This window comes from Trichechus manatus, unplaced genomic scaffold (assembly GCF_000243295.1).
Source record: "Trichechus manatus latirostris isolate Lorelei unplaced genomic scaffold, TriManLat1.0 scaffold00075, whole genome shotgun sequence".
NCBI classification, from domain to species: domain Eukaryota; kingdom Metazoa; phylum Chordata; class Mammalia; order Sirenia; family Trichechidae; genus Trichechus; species Trichechus manatus.
In genome coordinates this window covers 11,895,213-11,911,075 of record NW_004444011.1, presented here as the reverse complement: position 1 = coordinate 11,911,075, position 15,863 = coordinate 11,895,213, and the positions used below count along the sequence as shown (strand labels likewise).

The following is a 15,863-nucleotide window of genomic DNA, read 5'->3' as shown; positions in this document are numbered from 1 at the left end:
AGTCAATGTCACTGAACCGTGTATGTAGAAATTTTTGAAATGGTGTATCTTTGGCTATGTGTATTTTCACCAAAAAAAAAAAAAAAGGTTGAGAATTTAGAGGGTTAAAAAAAATTTTTTTTAAAAAGTAGGGAAATTCTATACGTTTTGTTCATTGTAAGAGTCGCTAGATAAATATCACATATTAAAAGTGTTATAAAAGTGAATTGCTATAGTTTTTGCCCTTTCAAAGCTGCTTATTTCATAGCCAAGGAGATGAAATGTATACTTTTTCCTATATATAAATGTAGTACAATCTGGACTATCATAACATAACATTGGTAAAAGGGAGTATATATCTGAGGGTAACGTAATCTTCCTGAAATCACTTGAAGTGGTTTATTTGGTGAGACATGCTTAAGAGGATCTGAAGCTCTAAATTGTCAATAATCAATAAATTAGGTCCTAACGTCTCCCCCGGGTGCTTCTTCCATCCGGCTTGATCCTGAGAGCAGTTGCACTGCCACCAGCTCTTGCCTTTTTGCACGCCAACAACATACGCTCACAGGAAACAAACCCCGAATATGCCAGAACATTCCTGGAAGTCTGTACATTTTGTTTCACAGACCGTACACTGAAAACAATAAATAAACCTTGAGATACAAGTGATTTTACTAGTAATTCAAGAGACTTTTAATTTTTTGACTTCCTGCCTGCAGGAAGGAAATGACAGTTGGAAGTGTGGAGAACAGGTGTTACCCTGGACAGAATGATATCTTCTGCTTACTAAAATAAAAAAACACTGCATCAACAATCCTACATGGAAGCAAATTCTAACCACAAGAGTCAGTCTTTCCACCAAAGATCCAGCTTCAGAAAACCAAATCTGTTTCCTACCAGGAAGTTTTTAAACCAGCATTAAAGAGCAGATTAAGAAGCAGGGTTTTTAAAATCAGTGCTGGGCTAATCCAAGGAAAGAATTTGGGTGGTCTGACAAATGTCTCCATGCCCTTCCAGTTCCTTGCAGTGCAACTGCATGGCAGACTCTTCAGGGATTTAGAAGGGACAGGAACAGGATTGGAATAAGCTGGTTCTAGCTTGAAGGGTAGGTGATTTAAAACCCTCTTCTATAGTGTCACTATGAGTTGGAATCTTATGGTTTGGCAGTGGGTTTGGTTTTTGTTTCATCTCCCTTTGTCTTTTTCCAGCTCAGGGATCTACATTATTTCCTCCTGGTAGCTTAATGTAAATGCATAATAATGGCTTTCCTCTTCTTTGCCCAGCTAGCTAGTTGTTTTATCACTCAAGAAGGAACCTTCTCTGCCTCCAAGTCTGTTATGTGAAATTTAGGTAAATAACATTTTCCAAGGTCTGAGGACTCTGAAATAATTGAAAGATATGCCTCAGGCCAGATCAATACCAGACAATTCTCTCTTGCCTCCTTTGTTAATGGTTTTAATCCATTATGGAATATAGGTTTTTGAGGGCACACAGATTGGGAAAGGTATAAAGTCTTTGTGAATACTTAGATAGGGTCATAGTCTCTTCCTAAAATGCATCATGAGATTAATAAATTCTGCAGTCCATGGGGACTTTGTCTTTTCTCTCTTATCTTGGGACCCTAAGGGGCCATGACTATGGAGGAAGATGATCTGGGAGCTGTAATTGGTACCAAGCCCTTCAGGTGTAAGGGGTCGAAGCAGGGAAATCAAAGCTTTGTGTACTGTGTGACTGGATTATACCGGGACAGATTAAACATGAGTTCTCCTCCTGAAATGTCAGTGTGCGAGATATCATTCCCTTGGAATAAAAGATGAGTTAACCATTGTCAAAGCCTAACACATTTCCCTGCTGCTCACCATTTCTACTTATCTTTCATTTATTCATGCCACAATATTTATTAAGGGCCTGGTGGTGCAAACAATGTGCTTAAGTGTTAACTGAAAGGCTGGAGGTTGGAGTCCACCCACAGACACCTCAGAAAAAAAGACTGGCAACCTACTTCTGAAAAATCAGCCATTGAAAACCCAATGGAGCACAATTCTACTCTGACACACATGGGGTCGCCATGAGTTGGAGTCAACTCGAGGCAACTTGTTACTGTCACTGTGCTGAGAAATGATGATACGAAGATGAATAGACCTTGGTTCTTGCCTTCAAAAGAGCTTATGGTTTTGTAAGGAACCAGTGTGTAAACAAATATTATAGGGAAATAAGTGCTACACTAGAGGTGTTCAAAAGGTCTTTTGACACAAAGGAGGAAATGTTCCATTCTGCTTCGAGAGGGAGAGTAAGGGAAGGCTTCACAGAGTAGAAGACACTTAAACTGGATGCTGAAGGATGAAGGTGATGGTTTTCTGCACTCTCCTATGAGAACTGCAGAAGGCAACCAAATTCAACTCTAAATGCCCAGCCAGGGAACAGTTATTCAAGGCTTTCCCCTGTCTTCTCCTTGCTTCTTGGTTATTTCATTGTTCTTCAGCCCTACCATTAAAGGGATAAGTTGAAATGAAATTTGTTTATTTGCTTCTTCCTAGAAGTGAGGAAAAACAAATTAATTACGGAAAGATTTAAAATATAGGAGGTGGAGCCAACATGCACCCTAGACAGACACATCATGTTGTCCCTCAGTAGCAAAGACCTGAAAAACTGAGTAAAACAGATACAAGCGTCAATCCTGGAACCCTAAGTGTCTTAGTTATCTAGTGCTGCTGTAACAGAAAAACCACAAGTGGATGGCTTTAACAAAGAGAAATTTATTTTCTCACAGTCTGGTAGGCTAGAAATCCAAATTCAAGGCATCAGCTCCAGGGGAAGGCTTTCTCTCTCTGTTGTTCTTTTCATCAATCTTATCCTGGACTAAGAGCTTCTCCATGCAGGGACCCTGGGTCCAAAGGACGCACTCTGCTCCCAGCACTGCTTTCTTGGTGGTATGATTTCCCCAATTCTCTGCTTGCTTCCCTTTCCTTTTATCTCTTGTAAGATAAAAGGTGGTTCAGGCCACACCCCAGGGAAACTCCCTTTACATTAGATCAGAGATGCGACCTTAGTAAGGGTGTTACAATCCCACCCTAATCCTCTTTAACATAAAATTACAATCACAAAATGGAAGACAACCACACAATACTGGGAATCATGGCCTAGCCAAATTGACACACACATTTTTTGGGGGACACAATTCAATCCATGACATTAAACATCAAATGAAGGGATAAAGAACTAAATTAAACACCGAATGGAAGAAGAAACTGAAGGAAAATAGAGAACAAGGAGAGATACAGAGTGTAGATTCCCTGCCAAATAACACAGCACAGCATTGCCATCTTGAAGGACAATCAGCAACAACCCTAGACAAGGAGCACAGGAAGGCAACTTCACGGAATTCCTAACAGGAGACAGAGCACCTGGTAACCAGAGAAACATACTTTCCCATCCCTCACCCTTCTGACTTGTAGACCACCTCCATCCCTTCCTGCCAGACCATGCTGCACCACCTTGGGCTCCCACTGTGCCATTTATTCCCCCTTCCTTCCTTTTCTTTCTCCCACTCACATAGCCCCATACTACCCAGTCCCAGGCCACCCTGTGCCGCTTTGACTATGGAGCCATTGGCCTGCCACCACCCCAGGTGTACCCTGCCACCACCCACCGGCTCTCGCCATGCCATTATTTTTTTTGTTTTCCCTTTCTTCTTTCTCCCTCCCACCTAGCCTGTAGACTGTCTCTACCCCTTCCCACTGGGCCATGCTGCACCACTGTGGGTTGAGAGACACTGACTCCACCCCACCTATGGCCCCCACTATGCCCCCATTTCTTTTTCTTTTCTTTCTCCCTCCCATCTACCCCCATATGCCACCTCCCCCCCTTCTTCCTGGCCCCCATTGTGCCACTGCAGATAGAGTACCACTGGCACACTGGCCCACCACTGCCCCAGGTCCACCTGCCCCCACCTGCTGGCCCCCACCACACTGCCATTTTTTTTTCCCACCTAGCCCCATATGCCACCCACACCTTTCCATCGGCCCTCACCATGCCACCATGGCTAGAGCATCCACAGGGATTAGGCCTGCTACCTCACTAGACCCACACTACGCCTTTCAACCCACACGCGACCAGCTGCTCAACAGTGGGAAGCGAGCCCATATTACTCCCTGCCTAACACACCCACCTATCTGGTGAGGGGCTGTGAATGCTCCCACACTGCTGGACCCACATCAGGAAGAGGCAGACAGCAGCCACCCAGTCCACCCTCAGCCACCTCGCCAAACCAGCATACAGCAAAGTAGGCTCACTCTGCCTGCTGCTGCCCTACTTACCCAGACAGGTTGAGAGCTATCATACCCACAGACGATTAAACAGTGCAGCATGCCTGGCATACCCACCATGACATATCAAAACAAAACCAAGAAGCAGGGTGAAATAAATGAACATACAATCAATAAATAAAGACAATAATACCTTAATATCTCAGAGATAGCAGACGATATCAAAATATGTAAAAAAGCAGGACAAAATAGCTCCAGCAAGTGACCAAAGTAAAGAATCAGATGACCTTCTGGTAGAAGAAAAGGCAGTGGAACTACCCGATCTGGAACGCAAAAGACTAGTATTTAGGACTTTCAAAGAGATTAGGAAAGAAATCAAGGAAAACATAGACAAAACCAAGGAACAGACAAAATCATTAAAAAAAAAAAAAAAAAATGAAAGCATAGCCAAAATCAAAGAAAACGCAGATAAAGCAATACAATTCAGGAAAATAATACAAGAACAAAACATCAAAATAAATAAACAATTACAAATCATACAGAAACAACAACTAGAAATCTGGAAGATAAACAACAAAATTTCAGAAATGGACAACTAATAGAAGGCTTTAGGAGCAAATTTGAAACAATGGAAGACAGAATCAGCAGCGAGATTGGAAACAAATTCATGGACACTACTTTGTTTGAGGAAAAATCAGAGAAAGAATGAAGAAAATCTAAGAACTATACAGGACACAATCAAGAGCAAAACTTTGCGCGTGATTGGAGTTTCAGAAGAGGGGGAGAAAATGGAAAACACAGAGAAGATTGTTGAAGATTTACTGACAGAAAACTTCCCAAATATCATGAAAGAAGAAAAGCTGACCATCCATGAAGCTCAACGAACCCCATATAGGATAGACTTCCCCTAAAATATATATATAAAAATCACACTTGCCAAAACCAAAGACAAAGAAAGAATCCTGAGAGTATCTTGAGAAAAACAAAAAGTCACTTGCAAAGGGAAAACAATAAGACTAAGCTCTGATTACTTGGCAGAAACTATGCAGGCAAGAAGGCAATGGCATTACATATATAAAGCCTTGAAAGAAAAAAAAACAAACAAACTGCCAACTAAGAATAATAGATCCTGCAAAACTCTCTTTCAAATATGGCAAAATTAGGGCAATTCTAGATAAATAGAAATAAAGGGAATTCATAAAAACCAAATCAAACTTACAAGAAATATTAAAGGGAATCCTTCAGTTAGAGAGCCAACAACATCAGGCAACAACTGGGGTCTAAGACACAGGACAGCATCAGCCAGATACCAACCTAGATAATGAATTCTAATAATAAAACAAAACTAAAAGACTTAAAACAGGGAAACAGAGACACCAATCTGTAAATGATGACATCAGAACAATAAAAGGGGGAATAAACAGTGAAGGTATAAAACTTTCAAATGTAGAGGAAGTCAAAGTGATACCAACTAGTAAAATACTGGCTCAAACTTAGGAAGATAAGGGTAAATTTCAAGGAAATGACAAAGAAAGTTAACAAACCTACTCATCAGAATAAAAAAGAAGAAAAACATAAAGACTCAGTAAACACAAACTCTATAATAACAAAAGAAAAGAAAGGAAAATCCACAAACAAAAAGAACTCAGCATAGGAAAGTAAGAGGAACAAAGAAAATGTCAGCACCACAAAAAAGAAAGAAAAAAAAAGCACAACAATATGACAGCAATAAACTAATAAACTCATATCTATTGATAATCACACTGAACGTAAATGGCTTAAATGCACTCATAAAGAGAAAGAGAGTGGCAGAATGGATAAAAAAAGCACAATCCATCAATATGCTGTCTGGAAGAGACACAAAGACAAAACTATATTAAAAATCAAAGGATAGAAAAACTATATCAAGCAAACTGTAACTAAAAAAGGGCAGGAGTGACAACACTAACCTCAGACAAAATAGACTTTAAGGCAAAATCAACCATAAAAGACAAGAAAGACATTATATAATGATCAAAGGGACAATCCATCAAGAAGACATAACCTTAATAAATATCTATGCACCCAAAGACAGGGCTTCAAAATACATAAAACAAACTCTAACAGCACACAAAAAAGAGAAACAGATAGTTCCACAATAGGAGACTTCAACACAGCACTACTCTCAGTAAAGGACAGAACATCCAGAAAGAAACTCAACAAAGATACAGAAGATCTAAAGGCCAAAATCAACCAACTTGACCTCATACCATTTATAATAGTGACTGAAAGATGAAATACTTAGGAATAAATCTAACCAAGAACATAAAAGGTCTATACAAAGAAAACTACAAAACACTATTGCAAGAAACCAAAAGAGACCTACATAAATGGAAAAACACACTGCGCTCATGGATAGGGAGACTCAACATTGTAAAAATGTCAATCCTACCCAAAGTGATCTACAGATATAATGCAATCCTGATCCAAACACCAACAGCATTCTTTAACAAGATGGAAAAACTAATCACCAACTTTATATGGAAAGGAAAGAGGCTCTGGATAAGCAAAGTATTATTGAAGATAAAGAACAAAGTAGGAGGCCTCACACTACCTGATCTCAGAACCTACTCTACAGCTAAAGTAGTCAAAACAGCCTGGTACAGGTACAATGACAGACACATAGACCAATGGAACAGAATCTAGAACCCAGACTTAAATCGATCCACCTATGTTCAGATGATCTTTGACAGAGGACCAAAGTTCATTAAATGGAGGAAAAGACAGTCTTTTTAACAAATGGTGCTGGCAAAACTGGATGTCCATCTGTAAAAAAATGAAACAGGACCCATACCTCACACCATACACAAAAACTAACTCAAAATGGATCAAAGACCTAAATATAAAACCTAAAATGATAAAGATTGTGGATGAAAAAACAGGAACAACACTAGGGGTCTTAATACATTAATACACTGCATAAATACAATACAAACCATAGGGACCCTATAGGACAGAGTAGAACTGCCCTATAGGGTTCTCAAGGAGTGGCTAGTGGATTTGAACTGCCAACCTTTTGGCTAGCAGCCAAGCTCTTAACCATTAGCCATTAGAGAAATGCAAATCAAAACTACAGTGAGATACCATCTCATCCCAATATTACAGGCACTAATTAAAAAAAAAACCAGAAAATAACAAATGTTGGAGAGGTTGTAGGGAGATTGGAACTCTTATGTACTGCTAGTGGGAATGTAAAATGGTGCAACCACTATGGAAAATGATATGGTGTCTCTTTAAAAAGCTAGAAATAGAAATACCATATGATCCAACGATCCCACTCCTAGGAATATATCCTAGAGAAATAAGAGCCGTCACACAAATAGACATTTGTACACCCATATTCACTGAAGCATTATTCACAATATAAAAAAGACGGAAACAACCTAAGTGGCCATCAACAGATGAACAGATAAACAAATTATCCTATATACACACAAAATTAACCTACACAGTGATAAAGAACAATGATGAATCCACAAAACATCTCACAACATGGATGAATCTGGAGGGCATTATGCTGAGTGAAATGTCAATCACAAAAGGACAAATTTTGTATGAGACCACTAGTATCAAAACCCAAGAAAAGGTTTACACACAGAAATAAGCAATCTTTGATGGTTATAAGGGAGGGGAGGGGTGGAGATTGGAAATCACTAACTAGATAGTAGACAAGTGTTAACTTTGGTGAAGGGAACGACAACACACAATATAGGGGAAGTCAGCACAACTTGACTAAGGCAAAGTCATAGATGCTTCCTAGACACATCCAAACACCTTGAGGGACCAAGTTACTGGGCCTGAGGGCTGGGGACCATGGTCTCAGGGGACATCTAGGTCAACTGGCATAACATAGTTCATAAAGAAAATGTTCTGGATCCTACTTTGGTCTTAAAAAGCTTGCAAGCAGCCATCTAAAATATATCTATTGGTCCCATCCCATCTGGAGCAAAGGAGAATGAAGAAAACCAAAGACACAGGGAAAATATTAGTCCAAAGGACTAATGGACCACATGAAGCATAGCCTCCACCAGCATGAGCCCAGAAGAACTAGATGGTGCCCCGCTACCACCACTGACAGCTTTGACAGGGATTGTGGTTGAGGGTCCTGGAAAGAGCAGAAGAAAAAATGTACAACATTCAAATTCACACAAACAAGAGCAGACTTACTTGTCTGACGGTGGGTGACTGGAGGAACCTCCTAGACTATGGTCCCCGGACACCCTACTAACTCAGAACTGAAGCCACTTCTTAAGTCCACCTTTCAGCCAAAGACTAGACAAGCCTATAAGACAAACACTAACACATGTGTGAAATGTGCTTCTTCGTTCAATCAAGTAAATGAGACCCAATAGGCAACACTTGCCTAAAAGCAAAGACAAGAAGGCAGGAAGGGACAGGAAAACTGGATGAATGGACACGGAGAACCAAGGGTAGAAACGGAAAGGGGGAGAATGCTGACATGTTGCAGGAATCACAACCAATGTCACAAAACAATTTGTGTATAAATTTTTGAATGAAAAACTGATTTGCACTGTAAACTTTCACTTAAAACGCAATAAAATTCAGAAAAAAAAAAGTCAATCACAAAAGGAAAAAAATTTAAAATATAGAACACAATATTTTTTATTAAATTTTAATTACTTTTAAAATTGCTTTTTATTAGTCTAAAATTGTTTTCTAATTTTAATGTTTGTGAAATATTTAAACTACGCAAATATTTATAAAGTAAAAGTGAAAAACTCCCCCCAGTCCACCTCACTCATTTCCCAGGGACAACACTGTTAACAATTTGGTGAATGTCTTTCTGGATTTTAAAATTTACATATATATCTACAACTACAATATTTTAAGGAGCCCTGGTGGTGCAACTGTTAAGTACTTGGCTGCTAACTGAAAGGCTGGAGGTTTGAACCCACCCAGTGGCTCCACGGGAGACAGACCTGGTGATCTGCTCCCATAGAAATTACAACCTAGAAAACTCTATGGGGCAGTTCTACATGGGATAGCTATGAATCAAAAATTGACTTGATGGCACCCAACAGCAACACCATGATACGAATGGGATCATACCATTCATACTGTTATATGTACCATCTTACTTACTTCTCTTCTCCATTCTCTTCCCCAACTCACTACATCATGAATATTCTTACAACTGCTTTTCAAAGCAAATGTTTTTATACTATACAGAGGAGATTGCTGTAGTAATATATATAGATGTTGCTTGGAATCAACTAAAAAACTAATACAGTCCAAAGCTGACCCCTCTGAGAATCCTTCTCTGATTAACTGTACTTTGATTTTCACCAATCCTCTCCTCAGAATAATCTCAGTTTTTTTGCTTGTTATTTCTGTATAATATGTGGCCTTGTTCATAAACCTATTCCTTTGTCTTATATTCAAACCCTCTTTGTTGCAAAGAACAAAGATCCAGTTTTGTAAAGATACCCATGAACTGGAAAGTTCAACAATGGAGGCACCTTTAGAGACTGGTAGCTTGTGCCTCGCTGTTTATCTGTCCAGTCTTCTCACTCTCAGGATCAGCTTCCTCATTTGCTATTAACTTCTCTCTTCCCTCACTGTCTGGCTTCCATTTGTTCATTAGTTCATTCAACAGATATTTACCAAGTGTTGACAACCTGCCAGGTGTAGTTCTATAACATACAGTTTGGGCTTCCTGTAACCCTGACTCAAAATCATCGCACCCATTAGCTCCACTTATCAAATTCTCCCAATGTTTCTTCATTCAAATTCCCAAGGGAGAGAATCTGATTGACCCAGTTTATGCCAGGCCATACTTAGATGCTGGATGGTTGATGGCCCAGTTCCTATTTGTCAGGAAGATGTGGCTGCAGAAGGAGGGATGGAGGAGTGTAAGCAGGGCAGCCCTGGCCAGCACACACTATAAATGTTCTTAGGTTTTATCTGTGCATTAGTGTCATGTCCCTAGCCATTATCTGCATACAATAAATGTTCAATGAACAACATTAATACAGCCAATCATTTCTTTCCACAGAGTTGGGCTTGCTGTGGGCAGAGGGCAGGAATTACAATTCCTTCTCAAAGAAAGCTAAGCCGGTTGCCATTGAGTCGATTCAAAATCATAGCGGCTCCATGCTTGTCAGAGTAGAACTGTGCTCCGTAGAGTTATCAGTGACTGATTTTTCAGAAGTAGATCATCAGACCTTTCTTTTAAGGTGCCTCTTAGTGGACTCGAACCACCAACATAGAGGTTAGCAGCAAGCATCTTAACTATTTACACCACCCAGGGACTCCTCTCAAAGAAAGCACAGCTAGTTATCAGAGTATTTTATGTGGTAGAGAACTGCAAGTGGCATCACATCAATGGTAACACTCTTGGTGTTTGAAGATACAGGTGAAGGGAGATTAAGAACCAGAGGAAAATTATAGGTGACAGCAGGCACAGGGCAAGCCAGCTAAGGGAGCAAGCATATAGAAGGGCAGTGGTGTCACTAGGGTTGGTGTCGCCCAGTGCAGTAACTCATGGTGTCACCCTGCCCTTAAACCGCCTCCTATACCAGACCATAAGGAATCCTTAGTAATGTTTTTGGTAATAATGTTTTTTATTTTTTCTCCTTCTTTTGCTTTAGTTACTGTTTCATTCTCAAAAAACTTATTGATATAAGTTCACAAATACTAATTACCACAATATTGTAGTTAAAACATCAGAAACTTTGACAAAATCAGTGACTATAAAAACAACGGCAGCAACGAAAACAACAGTGTGTGATTGTAGTGCCTGCAGACAAAACCACAGGCTTAGAAGTGTCATTGTAATTGGGTAGTGTCATGGTTTGAATTATGTCCCCCCCCAAAAATGTGTGTATCAATTTGGCTGGGCCATGATTCCCAGAATTGTGTGGTTGGTCTCCATTTTGTGATTGTAATTTTATGCTAAAGAGGATGAGGGTGAGATTGTAACACCACCCTTACCCAGGTCACATCCCTAACCCAATGTAAAGGGAGTTTCCCTAGGAGGTGGCCTGCACCACCTTTTACCTTACAAGAGATAAAAGGAAAGGGAAGCAAGCAGAGAATTGGGGGCCTCATACCACCAAGAAAGAAGCACCGGGAGCAGAACGTGTCCTTTGGACCTGAGGTTCCTGCGCAGAGAAGCTCCTAGTCCGGGGGAAGACTGATGATGACGAGGACTTCCTCCAGAGCTGACAGAGAGAGAAAGCCTTCCCCTGGAGCTGACACCCTGAATTTGGACTTCTAGCCTACTAGACTGTGAGAAAATAAATTTCTCTTTGTGAAAGCCACCCACTCATGGTATTCCTGTTAGAGTAGCACTAGATGACTAAGACAGGTAGCAATGACGGCTCTGACTGGAGCACGTTAGAAGGTTCAAAAAGTAAGTTAGCATAGTTTTAACCTTGTAGGTATATTGATACATGTAAGCTGAGCTTATGAAAAATGATTTTGTTGTTGTAACTAACTATAGGGATATTTTTATAAAAAATAATAGATTTCTGCTAAAGCATTGCACAGAAGTTTTATACACAGTCATTTTGGTGTCACCCCCTGACAGTGTCACCTATACCCCCTGCACCCCCTAGTGATACCACTGTAGAAGGGATTAGAGTCAATGTCTGTTGATTCAGCCCCCTCCTTCTCAGCCCTGCTGCATTTGTTTTAGCTAAGGCTCTCTCATGAAGTCTTACCCAGGCTCCTCTGTGGCTTCCAGTAGGCTTCTTTGCCCCCAGGTTAGTGACTCTCCTGTCCTTCCTCCACACCAGCGGTGTTTTTTCCAAATGATCATGTGACTCCTAAGTACAGAAAGGACATACCACCTCCCCACCTCCTCCCACCCCCACATACTCACATATCCACAAACACAAGTACCAATTCCTTAATTGACCCATACATTCTGATCCCACCCTATTTCTCTAACATCACTTTTTCCCTATTTCCTGCTGTGACACACCAGACTGTCTTCTCTCAGCTCTCGTTGACCACTCTAGCCTCCTTGCTTTGGAGTGTGCTCTTTTTTCTACCTGAAATGTCCCTGACGCCCCAACATCCCCATCTGTCCTAAATGTCCTTATCTTTCCCTTCCCTCCCCATAGTCCAAAGGTGAAGTTCTCCACTGTGTTGTCATAGCATTTAGTTTATATCTCTGACCTTAGTTACTTTTAGTTTTACATTGGTTTGCTTCCTCCCTTGGACTGTGAGTATTTTCATGGGAAGAGACTTTTTGTCATGCATTCATCTTCACACCCCAACACCTAGTAAAGTGCTCAAAAATATTTTTTGAAGGAAAGATATTCATGGAGACAATTGTTGTCTTTTAAATATTTGATATGCTTTTGGACTAGATATAGAGAGCTCTTAATGTGTTGATGCAGTAACAGGTTTTTAATATAACCATGTTAGTTTCCTGACTAGTAAAATAAAAATATTGTTAATCTGGGTTAAACGGCAGTAAGTGTGCAATAACTAATGAGTGTTTTAAGTATCAGGAAGAATTCTGGCTAAGAAGTTGTCACACTGAATCTAAACTCCTTTTGAAAGCACTTTGAAAACAAAAGAAGGGCAGTTTTCCAAGATGAATACCCAGGTTTTGGGAATTTCTCTTTGCCTGAGTTTGCTTAGCTATTAAAATAGGGAATTTGACTACATCTATTCTTCCCTTTTAACTCTAAAATTACATTATCCCAATGGTTCTGCTTAACAAGTGTTGAGTATACATATATGTTCATTGTGCGAAAATCAGCAATAAACACTGTATTTAAAACATTTGTTTATACCGATGCTCGAAAGTGTGCTATCAAGCTCAGTTGACTTCTAATAATGGATGTGCAAATACATTAAGTAATCACTTTTACAATTGCTCTGTTTCTTTAAGAGACCATGGTTGTTAGGTTAGAAGATCATTGAACCATATGAGGGTCAATAAAAGAATAAAAAGTCACTGGTTGGTGATTCGAGTACGAGGAACTTGATCCTAGTTCAATATCTTTGTGTCCATATGTTGCTCACAATCAAAGAGGGAGCATTTTTATCCTCAGCAACATGCACTTGCGAGGGATGGCTTCTGGAAGACTAATTAAGCTTGTGTTTTTTGAGCTTCTCGAGTTTGTTGCTTTCTCCCTTCCCACACTTGTGATTATGGAGCAGTTTGCCTCCGCCTATCAAAGGACAAGGAATGTAGCTGAGAAAACGCATTACTGGCTTATTGTTTCCTGTTCTATTGCCTACGTGGCTTCAGTGACTCTATTGATTTGGGTTCCGGTAAAAGTTCTCTTATACAAAAAACGTCATCTTCGAAAAAAAATTAAAGGATGGTAAGTAAATGAATTATTTTGCAGGGAATCCCTGCAATGCTTTTAAAGATATTCTAATGTATTATGTGTAAGGATGTTAACATGGAATCAATGCAAATAAGGTGAGATTAATCGGAAGCAACACCATTTCTATAAATGTATTGATATTACGGTGTTCTCTGTAATTTCTCTAAGGTCATTTTTCCTGAAGGTAGTAACAAATTACATGTGTTATTAAGACTCGAGTTAGCAAGAGTCTGTGATACCTTGAGTAGTAAATGTTGGACCTAATTTCTCTATATACTAAATTGCATAAGGTTATCATAGTTAATTTATAAAAATCATGATCTCAAGACTATAACACAGAATTTTACTTCTGCATAAAACTATGAAAGTAGTGTCTTTTTTTTAATGCTTCCGATTGTATTACTTTGTAGGTCTAAAGCATACTTTGACCATTAACCAACTGAGATTTTTAAGCAACTGGTTCCCTTACTTAGATTTTTAAAAAATAATACTTTACTATGTTGGTAAATTCTATTACCCTTGGGGTGGGGAATACCTCAATAATAATTCATAAATATTTTATATAAATAAGATTTAAAGTTTATTTGATTAACAGCTTAACGGATAACTGTATCCATCCGTGTAAAGGTATTGAGAACAAATAATCTCTGATACATTAGTATTTTTTGTTTTAGATGTTCAGATCTGATACTCACTAATCTGGGATTAATTTAATACATTAAATTTTCTTTCATGCTGGTCTTTTAAAGTCGAACAACATAGAACATATTTGAAAAGCAGGGAGCTGGGAATTGTAACATAAACCAGGGCAGAAACATAAAAAAGCATAGATAGAACAATATACCTAGACACACTGATGGGAGAAAGCTGACAGGGAGAACTAAAGTATGGCATTCATCAAGTGCTCTTTAGGTACTGATACCAGGTGTGGCCCCGAGCTTTGCCAGGGGACTTTCAGTTCCTAATGAAGAAATTTCTTGAGGGGTTCCCTGAAGTAAACTGTTTTGTTGTTGGCATTGATCAGCAGGTCTTAGGGGCTTTCCAAACACTGACCTAAAGCCCAGGGCTACCTAAGGGGTGGGCTTGGAGGTAGGCTGAGCCTGCCATCCCTCTGAACCCCCGGGTGTTGCTTTGACTGTCTAAGACTCCTGGCTGGGCAGGGAATTTTGAGGGAATGGGGAAATGTCCAATGGCACAGGATAAACCAAGGGGAAGCTGACTCACTTCAGCCCAAGAAGATGCTCCCTGGTCTGCTTTTACATTGCCTGAAATCCCTAGGACTCTAGGTTCCAAATGTCATTCAGGCAATAAACCTTCCCATATCCCTTCCTCTTCTTCTTCTTGAGCTGTAATAGATTCCTTACTGATCACTTATTATGTGCCAAGAACTTTATATGTGTATTTCATTTAATTCTATACCACCTCTTGAAGTAGGTATTTTCATAAGTTTGTATCATTATTCCCAAGAGGTAACAGATGATTAGAGAAGTTAAGCAACTTTCCCAAAGTCAGTCAACTTGTGAGTGGAAGAGCCAGGGTTTGGACCTAGGTCCATCTGACTCCATAACTGGTACGGCTAACTACTACCCTAAACTGACCTTTTGAGAGATGAAGTTCCAGTCTCCGGGGGGAAATTGAGGGTAAGGGAGAGAGTGGTCTTTCCTATTCCCCAGTGCACATATTATACCTCTGGTGTGTGCTCAAATATTTTATACATTTGCTTAAGGTATTCCCTCAGTGCTAAAGTGTTTGAGCTGCCACAAAGAATTGCATCTTTTTTCAGTGATTTCTTTTGGAAAGTACTCTTTAGAGCTTTAGTTTCTGTTTGTGGGTGTGGCTGGCCACTTACATAGTTTTTATAGATGACAGGCTAGCCATAATTTCAGTGAAACTGTGGCACTATTTCCTCATGACCTCATTCATGAACTCTATGTTATCTCTCAATGACAGAAGAGAAGAAACAGCTACTGAGCACTATCTTAGGAGTTTTGCACATTCTTTTCTATTAAATTTAAACTTTACTACAACTTAGTGAGGTTGGTGTCAGTGTTTCTCATTTTATATATAGATGAATAAACTGAAACTCAAGGAAGTGATTAATTTTGTCAAGTGATAAAGCTTTTTTTAATTTTATTTTATTGTACTTCAGGTGAAGGCTTACAGAACAAATAGTTTCTCATAAAACAGTAGTACACATGTTGTTTTATGACATTGGTTAACAACCCCACAACATATTAACCCTCTAAATTCTCAACCTTTTTTTTTT

The 15,863-nt window shown here is 39.5% G+C and overlaps 1 protein-coding gene across 1 annotated transcript in view; it reads left to right on the top strand.

Moving 5' to 3' along the window:
* Positions 1-13,334: 13,334 nt before the first annotated feature.
* The window catches only part of TMEM236 (transmembrane protein 236), a 54,294-nt gene continuing 51,765 nt past the window's right edge, over positions 13,335-15,863 (top strand). The window contains exon 1 of the mRNA XM_004380578.2: positions 13,335-13,591. Within this exon, the coding sequence (XP_004380635.1) occupies positions 13,335-13,591 (257 nt within the window). The remainder of the gene's footprint in view (positions 13,592-15,863) is intronic.